The sequence below is a fragment of the Medicago sativa genome, chromosome 1 (genome assembly GCF_051527215.1).
Source record: "Medicago sativa cultivar Bolivia chromosome 1, Bolivia_mono, whole genome shotgun sequence".
NCBI lineage: Eukaryota > Viridiplantae > Streptophyta > Magnoliopsida > Fabales > Fabaceae > Medicago > Medicago sativa.
The window spans coordinates 76379063-76398411 of NC_140749.1; the positions used below are offsets into that span (position 1 = coordinate 76379063).

Consider the following 19349-nt stretch of genomic DNA (forward strand, 5'->3'; position numbering starts at 1 on the left):
TAACGAATATTATATATCTAAATATAACTTGTGATATTTTATAACTTAGTGATAAAATTGAAGAAATAGGAATAATTCAGAGATTAATAAAGTGTGTAATTTCACTTCTAGATGTTTTAGAAGTGCTTTTCAAATGTCAACACAAATTCTAACTCTATAAAATTATATTTGACAATTTTATTGAAAAAATAATTTTGAGAACTAAAAGCAATTCTATATGAAGTTATTATTTGTAATTTTTAATTTTAGAATTTATTTTAAAACAGACATATCTATAATTCAACTCACTTTGACTTGAATTAATGTATCTAAATACAAATCATTTTATCTGCAATTCACTTTTAGTCAGAATGGATTTTACATGATAAATTCTTGTCAAAGCAGAATCAAATATACACTAAATTTATAGTTTTCTCGACAAAAATTGATGAGAGGGTTGTTGGAACCTCATAAAAGTAAAATTAACAATGTAGTAGAGTTCTATTCACGTGTGGACAATAGAGTGTTAAATAGGTTTGTTGGGAGAGTGAGTGAATGGAGGGGTTCAAATTTCAATCTTTCACGGCCCAATAATAATGGTATTTTGTTTGAAGCGTGTCTTATGAATTATGATACACGAAAAAGTCTGTACTGTTTTTCTTCTCTAATGCAAAGATTCATGCATTATTGCGTTTCTACAGTTATTCCCTGATTTTACTTTTGCAAGAAGGATCCAATTCTTGCCAGATCGAAAGTTTGAATTATATATGCATGCATTCACATGCATGTGCTCATTAATTTAAAACGTGAGATAAATATATATGATTTAATTAAAACTTTACAGTACACTCACCAATTATCAAAAATTATTTATAATTACTAATATTTAGAAAAACTAATTCCATACATATGAAAGAAATGAATGAGACAAGAACAAATTGTATATAGTATATGCGACTGTGTTAAGAGTTTCCAAGACAGATATGAGAATAGATGGCTCTCAAAATCAAAGAACGTACGTACAGTTGGATTGGACTAGACAAGTAGCCATAGCCATGCCATGGTATGTGTGGATTAATGGTAGCAAATATATGGTCCCATTTTTCGAAATGTTTAGCAACCTCCTCCACATACACATATACATTCTCTCAACGATTAGCTGGTTACCAATATGAAATGAGGGATCTCACTCAATCCCTCAATTTTCTTCCAATTATTATTGAAAACTCCTAAAGAGACTCCCTCCATTTAAGTTTGGAAAATATTTGATAGACATTAAATATCGATTAACACTTTGAAAGAGAAAGAAATAGATCATAAGATGGTGTGATAGATGTTATATATTGACGATGTAATAAGAACTGAAATAAAAAGGAAAAAAAAATGTGTTGAATGATGAGTTTATAAGAATTAAGGGTGTCCATGTATCATTATACTCTTTAAGTTTAGATATTTTAATCTTGGCAAATGTTAACTTGTACTCTTAAACCCTAAACCCTATTTAGAAACTCATTATAGAAATATATGTCTTAAAAGTCATGCATTCAACTTTTGTATTTTATTTTTTACAAAATCTTTTTATATTTACCATTAAACTTTTATAATGGTGTAAATTGGATATCGCTGCTATATTTTTAAGCTCTAATTTGAATCAAGCAAAATAGTAATTCAAATTAGAACCTCTAGTTAAGTTCAAAGAGACTTTTTACTATCATGTCTAAGTGCTGATATGTGTGTATAACATTTTCTTTCAATGTCACCCAATAAAATCGATGATTAAACTCAACCCGAAGTATTTTTTCATATATATTTTGAATCAACCCCAAATTAAAACAATCTAGCCAAATTTAAATTGGTTTGGTTTAGACAATATTGGCTTATCATTTAAACTATCGAACTTGTGAACCCAACCTATTTAAAGAAAAATTATTATTTATTATTTTTGTGAATATGATTTTAGACTTTTATGTGTTCAATCTTCAAGTGTTTCAAGGCAGTTTAAATTATATTAGAGTTTTTTTTTAAAGAATATATTAGAATATTTGTTGAATTAGACGTAATTTCAAATTTACGTTTCGAAATTTTAAAAATGTTGTATAAATAAATAACGTGGGACATAATGTACTGTAGTACACTTTTTTTTAGGGGTTATTGTAGTACACTTGTAATGGCCAATTGACCATTGCACAGCACTAAGATCGAATGCCATAATCAAATTCAAGAAAGAGTTTGACATATTTGGAACATAAATCGTTGGCATTGGTGGAAAAGAGAAAAACATGCCTCACACATCTCCATAATCATCAAATATACTTATACTCCCTCCGTCCCTTAATGTAACCCCCCTTTGTTTTTTTCACATTTCTTAAGAAAAGTTGTCAGTGTAATTAATGTGTCTGTTTTGTGTATTAATATTACCAAACTGTCCTTTGTTTGTATGTGTAATAAATTTGGCTATTCATATTTCAAGATAAATTAGTAGTATTAATTAGGGGTATGTTTAGGAAAAAAGTAATAAATGCATCTAGTAATTTGAAAAGGGGGTTACATTTAGGGACAAAAATAAAATCGAATGGGTGGTTACATTAAGGGACGGAGGGAGTACTTATTTAAATTAAATCTGCAAAAACATATAGCAGTTAGAAAATTAGATTTATAACTTTAAGAAAATGAACTCAAATCTCTTTGAATATATACAATTGTAGACGAAATGACAACGCTATCATAAACTCGCACATACAAAATGGATGTGTCAGAGTTTGAACTCCAATCATAATATCCGACTTAACAATTTCGACATTTTTTTTCAGTTGAGTTAAGACTTATGAATTGATCGTCATTTTAATTAATAATCCTTTTTTTGTAAAAAAATAAAATAAAAAATAGTTCTTTTTCCTTTCTCCAACTATTTTTAAAAAAGAACTCGTGCAGCTCTGGAAAAGTAAGATTTTTTAATTTAAAATAAAACTATAATTATTTGTATTGAAAGCATAATTTAATATCTTGTGGCGAAAGAAAAGGTGGTTCTCACGTGGGCACCATTTCTCCATTTCTTTATGTAGTCAGGACCTTTGGGGAATCTACGCAAGACTTTTCCTACTGAATTCATCCGATATGTAGCAACTAGCAGCTAATTAGGTTTACATGAACAATTAAATTCTATGACTTTCATATCCTTTTTAGAGGAATTGTGCTAAAAACTATAATTAATTCAAACTTTTTGGGGGGAGTGTAGACCATAGGAAAATATCTTGGATTGATTGGCAAACTATTTGTCGGAGTCAGGAGGTTGGTGGTTTAGGGGTAAGGAGAATTAGGGATTTTAATAGAGCTTTGTTAGGGAAGTGGTGTTGGAGGATGTTACACTACAAGAATTCCCCAATCTACTAACCAATACAAAATTGCATTACTGAGGGATTTAGGCCCTCAGTAATTACTGGCGGAATAAACCTTCGGTAACATCCAAAAAACCCTCAATAAAGTTACTGACGGAAAAATCCCACAATAATTTAGTGAGTTACATTACTGACGGATAAATCCGTCAGTATTTTCAATAAAGAACCTACGAATTATTACTGAGGGATATAATCCGCCAATAATGTAAACACATATGTCTTTGCTTTACTGAGGGAGATAATCCGTCAGTAATGGTATAACGGAATTATATAATCCGCCAGTAATTCAAAAGATCCGCCAGTAATGTTGTTATTTACGAATCCGTCAGTAACGCATACGGTCCGCCAGTAATTAAAGCAACAATCCGCCAGTATTGAAACCAAATCCGCCAGTATTGAAACCAAACCCTAAAACCCAATTTTAGAACTCATTTTCACTTTCCTCCAATTTCAATTTCCCTCTTCCGCTACCTCATCCAAATCAGAAGGTTCTCTCTCTCTCTCTCTCTCTCTCTCTCTCTCTCTCTCTCTCTCTCTCTCACCGTTCTTCCTTCGAAGCGGACTTCGTGTTGAATTTCAAACCCTAATTTTCAAAACCATTCATGAGATCCGAGTGAAGGAGGAAAGAATAATCTGAACTCAAATGCAACGCTTTCAACAATCAGAGAGAAGAAGGATCCATTTCATGAAGGCTTCAAAGCTTTAAGCTTTTCGAAATCATCCAGCTGGGTCCAAAACCAGTGAGTTACTTCTATTTTTCGTATCTTATTGTGCTTTTTCTTTATGAGTTTGTTGCTTTTGCTTCGATATAGAACTTCAGATTGGGATTTGGATCCCTAATTAGAGATTTATTAGAAGGTTAATGTTTAATTCATAACTAAGAATGTTTTTTTCTATTAACAATTTGACTTTTGATTGTTTTGTAAATAAAGGGGTCATTTTTTAGCTATGGTCCTGTAATTAGCTGAGTTGAATAGCGAATTTTTTTTTGAAGAAAGAGTTGAATAGCGAATTACAATCACATAACTGCTAACTCTGACAATTTTCAGTTGTTTTCTGTTTTGTGTTTTTGGTTTGATGTGGGAATTCTGTTGCGGCCTGCTGTTGGTGGGGTGTGGGAGTTTGTTTCGGTCAGCTGCTGGGTGTGTTCCTTTATTGCCGAGTTGTAGCTATCAAGGACCTGTGGTGTTTTTGTAGAGCTTCTGGTGATTATGCTATTGTTATCAGTCATAATCCTGATAATGATACTTCTAGGTATGTTTTTTTCTCTCTGTTTTGTTTAATTTGTTGATTATTGATATAATTATTTGGTGCTCTACCATATCGAATCGCAAATGGTGGTCAGTATTTTATATCTTCACATACTTTTCATTTTGTTCTTTTGTTTTGCTAACTGCATTCTTTTCTTTGTTCACAAAATGCAGATGAATTTCACGGTTTGTATGAAATTAGTTTCTTGATAGAAGACACAATGGGGCAGTGATGTTGCTTTCAGCTTTTAGATCAGACAATATGTTGAAGAGTCTTGGTATTGGCAAGGTTTTTAAGTATGCAACCATGTTGAGATTCTTTTTGTATGCCTATTGTTTGAGAAAAGGTGATTCTGCTCCTTCCTTTGAAACCCAGAATTAAGGTTTTTTTAACTCATTAGTTGTTAGTTTAAGTGTGAAGCTCATCCACACTCGGAGAAATAAGGTTGGTTTAAGTGTTGTTGCTTTTCTGTGTTGTTGTGGTTGCCGATGATCCGTCTCAATGAAATTTACAAACAACTTCAACATATACATTCTATTACTTCTGCTATGCAATAGTGCTATAGCGCCACTATAGCTGATATTTTGTACTGAATAGCATATCTCAGAATAATAGTGGTTTGTTCAAATATCTCTCCGTTATAGTGCTACAGCACCACTATAGCTGCTATTTAACAACACATATATTAACCTCTTCTTTTTCTTCTTCTTTTTAAATAACAAAGCAATGTTAACCCCTTCATTTTCTTCTTCTTCTTCTTTGGTAACAAGGCAGTGATGATGTTTTCAGCAATTGAATCAAACATTGGGTGAAGAGTTGTTTCATGGTGAGGTGGTTCTGTTTCTGTGGAAGTCACACTTGTGGCGCTTTGCAGAGATGCCCGACGCAGCCTTTGGAAACCTCTTCTCTCTTCTGATGTTAGTATTAACGATGTTTGATTATATTGTTTTTTGGAATTAATTTTGGTATTTATGAGTGGATTTGAACTTTCAATAGAAATGGCTGATCTGGGTTGTTTGCATGATCATGATTATATGTGTAATAAAGCAAGACTTTGTTGTGTCAACTGATTTGTATAAATGTGTTTCTTGTTCTTGTAAGGGCATTTGAATTTATGTGTAACCATCCATATTTATGTTTCTTGTTCTCTAGCTCCAAAAGATGGTCGGTACAAATCCAATGGATATTGCAAGGTCTAATTTGGCCTTCTATTTTAATTGAAGTATTACCTTCACTTTAAAGAACGGTGTTCATAAGTTTGTTTTGATCTAATTGATGTTTTAAAGTATTAGAAGCCCACCTTGTTAAGTTGATGATGGTTTGCCTATAGTCATGGCATGACGGATTTTAGGCTTCATGCTTGTCGGAGTTAAGTTAATTTAAGATGTGCATTTATATAAGCATGAATCAATTGAAAGGGTCATGGCTAGAGACATTTTATATGGTTTCAATTCTAATCATTAAAGTGACATTGGTTTAGTAGAAAAATAACTTAGTTAGGAGGAGCTGAAGGTCCTGCTCGACCTACCGGAGGAGCTGCTGCTATTGCTATGCTAATTGGTCCTGATGCCCCTATTTCTTTTGAAAGCAAATTGAGGGGAAGTCATATGGCTCATGTTTATGATTTTTACACTCTCCAATATTACACAATTATCAACTACTAGATACTTTGTGGTGATATTTATTTGATTATAGATCTATTCATATGTTATACTTCACTTCTTTCTAACAATTATTTTTTATTTATTTTTGTGTGTGTGTAGGATCCGCAACCAGAATATAAGCTCTTTGGTACTATTGTACATTCAGGATACTCCCCTGAATCTGGTCGCTATTACGCTTATATAAAGGTTTGTGAATTTATAAGTCCATCTGTGTGCACATTATGTAGTCTATCCATTGATTTATGGTTACATGAACATTTGTGGTACTGCCGCAAATGATGCTTATTGTGTTAAATCAAAGCAGGAAACAAGCTAGGGACTGACCAGTTCAAGTTCTTAGCAATTCGGATCTGTTTAATAATTAGATATTAGTCATTTACCTTGATAGTTCAGCATGCCACCTTCATGATTTTCCGTCTTCCTTCCAAAATTAAGTTGATAAATAGAACTTGATGTACACATTTAGAGCTTATACTAACTCATACATTCTTTTAAGAATGAGCATCACTTGTGAGAAGTTGTTATAATAAGCATTTTATTCACAGTAGCAACTGCTAACAGACTTGGTTCCTTAAATGCTGACATGCATAATGTGGCAAGGTTCTTAGTTGGAAAAGATTAATTATGTCAGCTCTATCTATTAATGAATCATTTTTAGCCAATCTTCATCATTCATTCTTTTTCATTCCTTTATTCGGCTTGATCGCGCATTTTAGCTTTTATTCTGATCGTCTTTGCTTTAACTTGTACTCTGATGTAATTTCATCTAGTTTCCTTATTATGTTAGAATTTGTTAACTGACTTATTCAGTTTGTTACTTTATCTTAGGTAACAGGCATTGTAACAGGTTTTGTACTAGAAGAGGACCTAAACTCACAATCCATCATTCATCCTTTGTTCCGATGCCACCGGAGGAAATACGAGCAGCAAATTACCAGGAGGGAGACTAGGAACAAATTTGTTTGAATATTATGATCATTAGCTTATTATGTTAGTTTTATAAATTGTATGAATATTATTTAAATATTTATGATTTTTTACGAAAACTATTTAAGGATTGTACAAATATTATGATATATTGATTAATTAATTTGTGTCTTATTAAATTAAAATTTTATTTCTTTTATTTATTTGTGTTGAATTAATTTTATTTCTTTAATTAGAATTAAAAAGTAGGAAGGGATCACAAAAAAAAGGTCCATTACATTACTGGCGGAATTTTTCGTCACTAATGCAAATCTGTATAAACATTACTGGCGGAATTTTCCCTCAGTAATGGAGAGGTAGTTTTGACAAAGCATTACTGAGGGATTATTCCGCCAGTAATTACTGACGGATTGCAATCCGCCAGTAATTACTGGCGGAATAATCCCTCAGTAATGCTTTGTCAAAACTAACTCCCCATTACTGAGGGAAAATTCCGCCAGTAACATTTCTGACGCTCATATTACTGAGGGACTCGAATCCGCCAGTAATGCGTATTACTGAGGGATTTTTTGCATTACTGGGGGATTATTTCCACCAGTAATAAGGAAAATTCTTGTAGTGTTAGTAGAGAGGGAGAGTTTATGGTTTAGGGTGTTGGCAGCGAGATATGGAGTGGAGGGGGGTCGGTTGTCTGTTGGTGGCCGTGGGGCTTCTAGTTGGTGGAGGGATATATCTGCTTTGCGGGAGGAGGAGTGGTTTCATAGTAATGTTCATCAGTTTGTGGGAGATGGTAAAAATACTTTCTTTTGGACAGATGTGTGGGTAGGTGGTAGGTCGTTTAGGGACATATTTAATAGGTTATTTGAGCTCTCATTATTGAAGGAGGAGTCTGTTTTTGGTATGTATTCTTTAGGGTGGGGGATAGAGGGTGGTGCGTGGAGGTGGAGGCGAAGGTTGTTTGCGTGGGAAGAAGAGCTAGTGGGGGAGCTTAGGCTATTACTTCATAATGTTTCCTTGCAGGTTGATAGGGTTGATAGATGGTTGTGGCGGTTGGAAACTTCATCTGTGTATTTGGTCCGTAGTGCTTATAATGTGGTGTCAGCTTCTGTTCATGTTGACCAAGTTGTGCCAGCGTCCTCATTGTGGCACAAAAATGTTCCTTTGAAGGTGATCCTTTTGTCTAATGAACATTGTCTAATGAAGTTAATAAGCACTGTCTTAATTTCCTTTTGTTGGTGAAACTAATTTTTTCATACTTTAGGTGATAAATAATTTGAGACTGGAATTTTTGTAAACGAGACAATTATATTTGATAGATGTAATATATAGTAATAAGTTATAGGTCATGTTAACTTGTTCCCCAAAAGCATATATTAAAGAATCCAAAAAAAAAAAGCAATTTTACTTTAAAAAAAGAATATTTAAACTTAAAAAGTTAAATGTCCGATTTTTAATATGTACATGAGTTTCTGCTTTAAAGACATAAGTTAGCATTTTTCAAGATTTTAATTATAGTAGTATATTGTTAATGAAAGATACTAATCTAATGGCACAAGCAAGCATAAGAGAGGTGTTTGGAATTGAAGGGTAAAAATAGGACGTGGTGTTTGAAGGAAGGAAACATTGAAAAGAGGAAAGTCGTGGACAGATACAATCATGCCAGTTGCGCAATGTGCTGCTAGCATATGCTTTCATCTCTGTCCAAACAATCATGGATTATATATGTAGGGTCTTCTATCAAAGGGATGGCTCTAGTCAAAACTGCATGATGTGTAATTTGTTTGAATATCTGACAAATTCTTTTCACATTATCTATTTTAATAATTCATTATTTACCTCATGATGCAACGGAATGTGGGCAAGAGGCACAAAAAAGGTAAAATTTCTGAGTTTAGGGAATCAAATTCCATTGCAAGTTTTTAGGTTTGGTTTTGTTTTTAGAAAACATAAGATATTACTTCCGTTTGAAAATAATGTCATTTAAATTAATAAATGTCATGAATAAAAAAAAATTATTCTGCCAAATTATTCTTATTAACTATTTGTCTCTTTTTCAATATTATAAATGCAAAGTAAAACTAATATCATAAAAGTAGTCTGGATAAAGAGTGCATGAATCGGGGATTCGATACAATTCAAATTTTGCAATCCGAAAAATTAAAAAATAAAATTTTATGTGGTCTACAATGAACCGATAGTTTTTGTGGTCCACGATGCACATAAACTTTCTTAAATTTGTGTTTGGTTCATTTTCACTCCAAACCACATAGTAATGAACACTAATTTATTACAACATGATAAAACTCAATTTGTTTGTGATCAGTGTTGATGTTACATTATCTGACTTGAAGGATCAGTTGGATTGAATTAATGGTTGTTTTAAGCACAACAACACGAGAAGGGTGATCAATATTGAGTATCGTCATTTGTCAATCAACTCGGAGAAACATGTTTGGTTCACCTAGATGAAACTCCAGAACGACAACAAAATAGAACAATATTTTCTATATTTAGTCAATATAGTTTGAAGGAACCGATCAAGTTAGACACTACTTTGGTGTGATATGTCCATGCTATTCTGGCAAGTTTGATTCTCCCCATGACATGAAGAAATCAAGGCGTGCATGAATAAATCAGATGAAAGAGTTTGTTTGACTCATACATGATCTTATGTGTTTAATTATGTGTTGCAATTATTATTGATGTTGTATTATGTTGTTGAAGTAATTGTGTGATTAAGTTATGTTGTTACTTATTGAGGTAGAATGTGATTTAATGGCAAATAAATTGTGTTCTAATGGATTTCGGATTCTACAATCTAAAACAGAAAAACACACTCCAAATTATAGAATTCGAACAATAGTAAAACGAAGGTCTTAGAGGGCTCAAGAGGAATGGGATCGATAAGAAATTCTCAGATAAATATACCCTATATCTTAGACTTGGCTGTGTTTTTCCACATTTTAACAGTGTACCGTATCTCTCCAAAAAAAGAGGAGTGCCGTAAACATATGTATTGTATCGTAGATACATGAACACTGTTAACTATAAGTTTCCAGTGAAAACTTTTCTAAAATATTCACATTCACCCTAAACAAACTTATGATACACATTTTAAAATATGTATCATAAACTTATATAATTGTGAGCACCATAAACTTATATAACTGTTTGCATTATAAAAACTAGTGTTCACCGATGTTCATCAAATGTGTCCAGTAAACTTTACTGTGTACATTTTCATGAAATGGATAGTAGATCCTATTTTTCAGAGTTTCACAAATTAATTTGCTATTCATCACTGAATCCATGAAGTGTTGCCCAAACATGCAAATCAACATTAGTTTGTTCGTCTAGAGATTGTTACATAATTATTCTGACAGCTATCTAAGATCAGCAAGAGTAAAACAAACAATGATCAGGGGCTAGCGATAGATAAAAATCAGATACACGTTAACAGGCTCAAGGGACAGACTCACTTGGCCTTTGATGAAGACAATGCACCCTTTTTACTTTTATTGACTTTTTTTGAGCATTTTTGGATTCTAATGCATTTTGGGCAAAACCAATCCTCCTCGGGAATAGCTGTCAGCGGAGGATTGCAGCAATCGATATGGGTACCCACTCCACAGCCAATGGAACCAGTTTCATCACCACAAATCAGCATCAAATCTCCTCTTTCCCGCGATCCACATACTTGGCAAGCTACATCGTCATCATTGCAACCCTCATGAGGAATGACCTCCTTGATAATCTCTTCTGCCTTACTTTGATGTTTGGTAAATGACCTAAAATCCATTAAGGGTCGCCCAAATGTGTAAATCAAGATTTATACATAATTACTGTGACAGATATCTAAGAACAGCAAGAGTGAAACACACAATGAGCAGGGACTAACGGTTGATAAAAATCAGATACATGTTGACAGATTCAAAAGGGACAGACTCACTTTGCCTTGGATGAAGACAATGCACCCTTTTTCCTTTTATTGGGTTTTTTTGAGCATGTTTGGGTTTGGGTGCTACTGCATTTTGGGCAAAACCAATCCTCCTCAGGAACAGCTGCCAGCGGAGGATCGCAGCAGTCGATATGAGTACCCACTCCACAGCCAACGGAACCACTTTCATCACCACAAATCAGCATGACATCTCCTCTTTCCGGGGATCCACATACTTGGCAAGCTATATCATCATTGTCATCGTCGCGATCCTCATGAGGAGGAATAACCTCCTCAATAATCTCTTCTGCCTTACTTTGAAGTTTTGCAAATGACCTATCTGCCAAAGCATGAGTGCCGTACAGTACGTGTCTCTCAAGGGAGAACCCCGGCTTGCAGACGTACTCAACCAAGTAGTCCGCTACAACACAAGGTATCTCATGTTTTAAGAACTCTTGGACCCACAAATCGACACGTGGCATGCCAGGGCTAACTATGGCATAGTCGACCCCAGTATCAAGAAAGCGAGTATAAGGAGGAGATGTTGCTAATATTGTTCCATCTCCAGCTTTGACCGCACGCTTAAGAGTATCCTGTGAAACAATTAAGTTGGATAAGAAACAAAAGTTAAACTCATGAATACTTTATTTGAAAGACAGACTGTGTTATATTATAAATACTAGTTGTAAAGCCTATACCCATCCATTCCCTTATGAAGGCGAAAAGAAAATACATACAAAATAAATTTCAAAGGGGGTTGGGTAGCTCAGCTGGTTCGAGCTAAGGGAAAAGGAGTTGGAGGTCCGGAGTTCAAACCCGGACGAAGGAGAAAATATGATCTAAAAAACCAACTACTAACTACAAACATTTGCCATTGAAGAAAAACATACCAAAGGTGGAGCAAAACAATCACCATATACAACAATGCGCATCCCATAGAAGGCACCATGACCTGTTCTTTCTTTCAACAGCCGCCACTTTCTTGGAGCCTCCATATTGATGGCACCGTCCTCGCTGAGACCATTTTTGTGCCACTCATAAGGCTCCTCTGGCAATAATTTTCCTGCCTGGCTACTGGCACTTAAGAAATCAGTTTTAAGAATCCACCTGCATTCCACCCGAGATTAGTTAGACAATTTATATGCATGCGTCAATGTTTGAACACATTATACAGAATTACGGACTTAATTTTTTAACATGCCTACTTTTCCTTACCTTCCTGATGCAGTAGCGGCAAAAAATTTCTCTGTCCTCCTTATAGGATCTGGAGCTATGAAGTGTGTTGCCTGATATGACCACTGATGAGAATCACGGCAAACCCTTCCTTTCAAACGCTTGATCACCTGCTGAAACTCCTTTCTCTGTAGGCGATGGCCACTTAAAATAAAACATGTGGTTTCAGGTTTTACTCTTGCCTTAAATTCTGATATAGATGGAGCGTGTTTCATTTCCTTAGACTTGATATTTGCTGGCTTAGCACTAGATTTAGTAGTTCGATTCCCAACATTTCTTCTCTCCTCAAAACCATGCTCTTCATCATTTGGTCTATTCTCCTTTTCCTCTTCAATAAAATTCTCGAGCTTATTTTTTGGTGCATTTGAGTTCTCACTTATATCAGAAGGTACAGACAGTGACATTTCTTTCAGGATTTTTATCCCTGCCTCATCTCTTGTCTCATTTGGAATCTTCTCCCCAAATACTGCCTTTTCCGATTTCGCTAACTTCTTTGCAGCTGTGGTCTTCTTGGTTTTACTTGCAGGACGTTTTATCGTTTGATGTTTTACTTTTAACTTCGAGGTTGAGTCTAACTCTGAAGGTAATTTCTGTTTTTTAGTTTCATTTGTGACTTTTTTAGGAGGCATTGCTTCTTCACATTTTTTATCCTGGTCAACTGCTTCTAACTTCTCTTCTGCTGAGGTGTCTACTTTATTTGAAAGATGAACCAATTCTTCATCCGGAGCCATTCCCAACTCTACTTCACATTTGTCATCTGGAGCCTCAGTTTCGTCATCCAAAAAATCAGTTCTGCCACCAGCATCTTCTGCATACTCACTAACCGGTTTTTGCTCCATCAATTTGTTAACATCAAGGATTTGGGGTGATGCGTGACGCTCCTTCACACCAGAAGTTGCTATTTCTTTGCTTCTGCTGGAAAAACTTACACCTTCATCTCGCTGAGTAGTTTTATTCAAGCAAACTGAACTTTTCAGTTTAGCAGTAACACCTTTTCTGGGTCTAGAACCCAAAGTTCTCTTGGCAGCTGACTTCTTGCGCGGTGACTTTCTAATCGGCTTATTGCTTTCTTCATTGCTTAAATCCCAATTATCAAGACCAGGAAATCCTTCATTCTTTGAATTCTTTCCTGGTGATGAACACTCAAGATGTGTGGTGATATTAAGTTGCTCTGCTTCGTTATCACCTTGCCCCTTTCCAAAAACCGTTGCATCAGGCTCACCACTATCTTTAGACTTGATTAAGCTCTGAACAGTCTTTTGTGCTGAATTCTGATAAGCATTATCACGTTGAGCAGATTCTGCATTTCCTGAGATAGGCTTATCAAATGCCAATGTGTTGGAGGCAGAAGCTGCGGATTTAGAAACCAAGCAGGTATTTAAGTTATTTCTACCATCTTTGTCAACAGAAAGAAAGCCATCAGACACAGGTGGCTCATCAACCACAGATGGCACTTTCGATCCTTGAGATTTACCATTTGTTAGTGGGGTTTTTTCAATAGACAATTTTGCATTACTAGTGATCTTTCTTGATTTTAGTTTGGTAGAAGAAGCAGCTTCATTTGTCCTCTTTTGAGGCAATGAATTATTTTGATAATCCTCTTGAATAACACCAGTTTCTTTCCCAGAACCTTCAACACATGCAGATTTGATTACCTCACTTGCCTTTTCTACCTTGGTGGAAGGGGTTTCAAGATTGCTGCCTTCTCTGTCTTCACATTGATCTACTACCCTGGAAAAGGTAAACCCTTTTTGGTTCTTCCTAGAATAACTCGTAGCACCGAGCTTTTCATCTGAATGTGCAAGTCCATCAGCACTTGTAGAAGTTGATCTTGTGTAACTTAACTTCTTGGTCTCCAAATTGTCATCACGCAGATTAGGCCACAGACCAGATGAATTTGTATTTCCAGTAATGTCAATATCCTGGAAGCCAGGTGCCTTTGGAAAATCAGCATTCTTAGACTCAATGGTCCTAACATATGATTCATGTAGCTGACATGATGTAGAATGCAAAGAAACGTCAGGAACCTGACAGCTTACCTTCAGGTTGCTAATATTATGCAAGTCTACGTCTTGATCAGAATTGTTCTTATTTCCTGTAGTAATCGAAGAGTCTTTACCCTTATTGGCATTTGGAAAAACTTGTGGACCAGTAGAATTTGGGATGGCTTTTGATGCCTCCTCTCTTAGAGATTTTGACGATCCATGAGTCACAGCTGTGCCAAATTTTGAACCTAGGGGACTTTTGCTTATAGTCCTTCCCCCTGATTGCCCCAGCTTGGAATCTTCCGCCTCATCCTCAGAATCCTTAGCCTCTTCCGCCATCATCTCTAGTTCAAAACCACTGTTTGAGAATGAATTAGAGTTGAGTAATTAGTTGAAATGGATAACATGGAAAAGCTAACGGAAATAAACATGTAAATGATTATCAGATCTTAGGAAAAAATAAGTGATTGCATCTCATCTTAAAGCTTTTAAACAAGAATAAAATCTCTATTATCAATTTCATACTGTAAGCTTTTACAGTAATTCATCCAGATGCTTTAAAATCAATCAGTTTAAAGTGCATCTTTATAAATTACCCCCGTCTTTTTTCTCAGCAACAAACATCGCAAACAAATGAATTGAGAACACCTTGGAAAGCTGGAATCCTTAAGATTACGAGAGAGGATAAGCACATGTTGCATTATGTGTGATGCATCTTGATATTATGATGTTCAAAGCAAATTTCATCTTATATTCTTAGATTCCACTCATTTAAGCTAACATATCGTGTGCAAGTTCATTTAAAAACACGAAACAGATCGTCGGTCTCAAAATACAGGAGTGTCCATGATTATTAATAAACGTTACCGGTGAAATGCAACAATTGCATTACCTGCTACAACGTGATAAAAACATATTTTAACAACAACCAAATTACGCCATAATGTTCTATCATAAAAACATATTTCAAATGACAGTGAAATTCTATTTATAATATGGCACAATGTCTAACCTCTTGTTATATTTGTTTTCAGGAAGAAGCACCCAATCCTTCAAGCTGAAGAAATTAACAGCAAGTTAAATTTAGAAAACAAAGAAAAATGTCACAATTTGAACCAGCAGCCACAATTTAAATACATGAGATTTCATGGTAAACCCATAACTCCTTGTCAAACAAGAATAAAGGCATACATACCAATCTTCCAGCCAACGGTGATTAACTAGCTTTATTGTGGCCAATCTCTTGGCAAGCTCGTACTTCTCCCCTGTAAACCAAATTTCAAAAAACAATTTAAAAGGAAAAGAATGAAATGATATTCTTACACATCAATAATGGGTAAACTACCATTTTTTTCCTGAAATTACACCTCTCTTAATTTGTCTCTCAAGTTAATGAAAGTGATAAGTAGTCTGTTAGGCTTGAGACTAATGTTGAGGAACCTCTCCCTTCAAAGAAGATCTGAAAGGTTTATTTAGGAAGGGGAAGATTCTAATAAGTGATAATTTTGTAATTTGGTGATAGCTGTTAATGTAATTCACTTAGGGTAGTTGGTTGTTTTCAGTTGAGTTCTGTTTTTCATCCTTATAAATAAGAGGAGGAAAATTAGTTTAGTTAGCTTTTGATTTCTCTTACATAAACTGAAACTTCCAGTGTGAGGAGAGGTAGTGCTCCCTTGTGTATTTCATTTTTCTGTTAACAATAAAACTTCAGTGGCGAATAAATCACCTTACTGGCTAAGAAAATACCCAGAAACCTAACACAGTCACTAAATTTTTTCATGTTCATCCTAATAATCCCTCACGTTTTGTCACCTCTGTTCTGATAGTCCCTATAGTTTAGTGAATTTTGTCAATATATCGGAGCAAGAACTAACAATATAAATCTGACAAAACGTTGGGACTACTTATAAAACATAAGGAACTAATTATTTTCATTTACTAATGGGACGAAGTAGGAGAGAATGTGTAAATTCATTATTCAGAGATGAAATGGATGGTTTACTCCGTTAATAATATATAATGAAAAGCGGCGAATTTTACAAAAGCAGTATAGTGTGTTCTCAATTACATATACCAATAACAAAGATGAAACGAACCTTCAAATTTGTAGCATATTAGATGAGTAACCTTGTTTGCGACCAACGGCTTAGAAAACTGTGCACCCATCAGGCCAACCATTGTCTGAAGAGGGAAAATATGGTGAGATCAAGTACGGTTACATAACAAAGCATATAAGCTCCTGGACAAAATCAATATGATAAAGTAAAACATATGCTCACCATAATGTCATCCCGATCCTGGCGTAGATAGCCAGTCAAGCAGACAACCAAATCTTTTGCACCCGGAATTCCATCCAAATCTTTAAGCGGTCTGTACATGACCTGGTAAATGGAAAACACGATTAACTCACATAGAAAGCAACATTAACTCTTCCTACAAAGTCAAGTACACACGTGCATAAAATCTGCTATTTGTTCTCAAAATGACTTGTAGAAGTACAAGAAATTTCTCAACACAACATGTGAAGAAAAAAAATTGATTTATATTATGCCTCGTGTTTTGATCCATAAGTTCATTTTTAAGTGTGAGAGCAATTTCAATCATTTTTAACTCTTTTATGTGAAATGTAAAAAGTGCACAGAAGTATAGTAGCACTGGGTACTAACTACTAACCAAACCTATCCATCTAAGTGAGTTAGCATAAGAACCAAACAATGTCATTCTCAAACTAAGCCTCCAATAAATTCATTTAGGCTTTGTTTGGGAGTTTGGAGGGGAGGGCTTCAGGGGGCTTGGAAATATAGGGGAAAATGGAGAAATCTATCACATTTTTTGAAAGGGTGATCTTTATAAGTTAATACTTATGATTAATATATTTTTAATTTTAAAAATATTATAACATAGATTGAATTTGAAGAATTCGTATAAACCCTCCAAAGTCCTCCTCTAATACAATTTTTGAGTTCCCCCAAATGATGTGGGTTTTGTATTATAAAGAAAAATGAACCTCCCCAAAGCTCTCCCCTATCAAACAAAGTATTATATTTCTTCCTCTTGTTCCTTCCTTTTTTTCCAAAACCCTCCCTTCCATTCCCCTCCAAAATAACAAAGCCTTAGAGTGAAGAATTTTCTCCACATAGGTTTTCTACTGTTTTTCTTTCCTCTTTTACTTGGAACTTCTGTTCTCATTAGGATTTATTTGCACATGCTACTCCAACTATTTGCCAAATACATTCATTTCTAATCTTTTTTTCTCACTAGCTCATTTATCCAACTCAAGGTTCTCATCTGCAATGGTACATACTTATTATCCACTTATTGGCATTTCATATGAAATTTTGGATGCTATAAGGTAATCACATTATCACTTATTTGACAAAATCATACAATACCAATCATCCAATCAAAATTGGGAGGCCTACGTTTTGAAATATGTGAATCTAGTACAAAATACAAAGTCGGAACAATCCAATTGGCTAATTATGTGACTGCATGAATGAAGAGAAGAGAACACATTTCCCATTTTAAAGTCCAACATTTCCTACAAATGAGTAGTCCTATAGTTACTCTCAACTGAAATTCTATGTGTTGCATCCCATCAATCTCCTTATTAGCTTATAAATAGAACCAAGACACATATACACGCAACTTATGCTACAATGTCTTAGTAAAACATTTACTATTTTATACTCCCTCCGTTTCAAAATGAGTGTCATTTTTCAGTTTTCAATGCAATAATAAATTTTTCTTTCCAATTGTCCCATTCAATCAATAATTAAAAGGGACGATTTAGAAGAATAACAATACTCTTTCTTTTAATCATTGCATTTCTTATTATGTGCATAAAAACCTTAAACGTTTTGAAATGGAGGGAGTAATCAATTAATTAACATTTCTCATTAATACAAATGAAAATGGCAACAGGAATCCATGCATTATAAAGCCATGTTTACTTTGCGCAAACATTTTCCATTTCAAAATTTTACTTGCTGACAACGAGATACTATTGCTAAACTCTTGAAGTGAACAGTTGTGCGCACTTTTTGAGCAATTCATGCATTATAAGCATAACAGAACCAAAATGAATTCAAATTCAAACAAAACATCAACGGAAAAAAAGAAAGAAGAAACAAACCGAGGTAGCATCAACAGGCATTCCAACATCAGCACTATGTTCAACCCACAATGCAGTCACCAACATCTTTCCATCCTCTCTCGCAGCAACACACACCGGATCGTCCTGTGATAAGAACACAAAATTCAATCATTTCTTGTCAAAATTAGAGAAAAAATTCAAAAGAAAAAGAAATAGGGTTTCAAACTCACATAAGCAATTTTATCAACAATAACATGCGTGCAATTTCCAGTGTTCTTCCCCGCATCAACTCCACCGCCATTAACAAGCTTGAATCGAATCTACGCAACAATAAAATAGAAATTTAATCAGATCAAAAGAAAAAGAACCTTCCAGATCGAAAATTTAAAAAAATTAATAAAAAAAAAGAGGAAAAACCTTGTTTTCTGTGAGATGATCGAAACCAAAGAGAGCGAAATGAACACCGCGAAAGACTCGCGAAGAGTGACTCGTTTCGAGCATTTGAGAAGAAAAATGAAAACGAGTTTGTGGATTTCTGTAACAAACTTCCTCGAGAAGACTTGAATTGAAATGGTAACAGTAGAGTACAGTTTTTGGCTTTTAGCGGTGAAAGGAAAGGGTTTTAATTTATTTATATTTTTGTTTTTTATTTATATTATTTTTCGGCTAAAAAAATGCGAGGGAATGTTTATCTCATTCGTCCTTTTGATTTTCGTTTAGTGGCGGGATCATGAAATCTCAATGTGTATGGGCTTGGGCCTGTATTAATTACAGTTGGGCCGAACCTTCTAGATCGAGGAAATTTTATCCCACACCCCTACGGTTATACTTTCACCCTTACATTTTATATGATCTACCTATTTTACCCTCACTTGAAAACTC

The 19349-nt window shown here is 34.6% G+C and overlaps 1 protein-coding gene and 1 long non-coding RNA gene across 10 annotated transcripts; one reads left to right on the top strand and one right to left on the bottom strand.

The window, feature by feature from the left end:
• Window positions 1-3417: 3417 nt before the first annotated feature.
• Window positions 3418-6455, top strand: LOC146957540 (uncharacterized). Of its 4 annotated transcripts, XR_015023235.1 has the most exons (5): window positions 3418-4114; window positions 4424-4628; window positions 4799-4971; window positions 5396-5542; window positions 6389-6455. It is a non-coding gene; the product is annotated as an uncharacterized LOC146957540 (long non-coding RNA). The 4 variants fall into 4 exon arrangements; XR_015023231.1 differs by lacking the exon at window positions 6389-6455 and having other exon boundaries at window positions 3420-4114; window positions 5396-5736; XR_015023232.1 differs by lacking the exon at window positions 6389-6455 and having other exon boundaries at window positions 3420-4114; window positions 5400-5736.
• Window positions 6456-10490: 4035 nt separating this feature from the next.
• On the bottom strand, window positions 10491-19042 carry LOC146957541 (transcription coactivator). Of its 6 annotated transcripts, none has more exons than XM_085737002.1 (12): window positions 18885-19042; window positions 18698-18787; window positions 18507-18611; window positions 16651-16752; window positions 16468-16552; window positions 15567-15636; window positions 15384-15428; window positions 14426-14729; window positions 12369-14308; window positions 12044-12260; window positions 11166-11746; window positions 10491-11004 (listed from the first exon to the last, which is right to left on the bottom strand). In XM_085737002.1, the coding sequence occupies exons 1-12, from the start codon at window positions 18966-18968 to the stop codon at window positions 10692-10694; spliced, it is 3936 nt and encodes a 1311-aa protein (XP_085593128.1). In that variant the 5' UTR covers window positions 18969-19042; the 3' UTR covers window positions 10491-10691. The 6 variants fall into 6 exon arrangements, with proteins under 6 accessions (XP_085593128.1, XP_085593135.1, XP_085593125.1 ...); XM_085737009.1 differs by having other exon boundaries at window positions 11115-11746; XM_085736999.1 differs by having other exon boundaries at window positions 12369-14323.
• Between the last annotated feature and the right edge of the window lie 307 nt (window positions 19043-19349).

Excerpts from the sequence above, each read along its gene's own strand:
- LOC146957541 (XM_085736996.1), bottom strand. The coding sequence starts at position 18,968 with ATGCTCGAAACGAGTCACTCTTCGCGAGTCTTTCGCGGTGTTCATTTC. Across the intron at positions 18,612-18,697 it reads TTGTTGATAAAATTGCTTAT|GACGATCCGGTGTGTGTTGC; the intron begins GTGAGTTTGAAA and ends TTCTTATCACAG. Across the intron at positions 16,753-18,506 it reads TGCCTGTTGATGCTACCTCG|GTCATGTACAGACCGCTTAA; the intron begins GTTTGTTTCTTC and ends TCCATTTACCAG.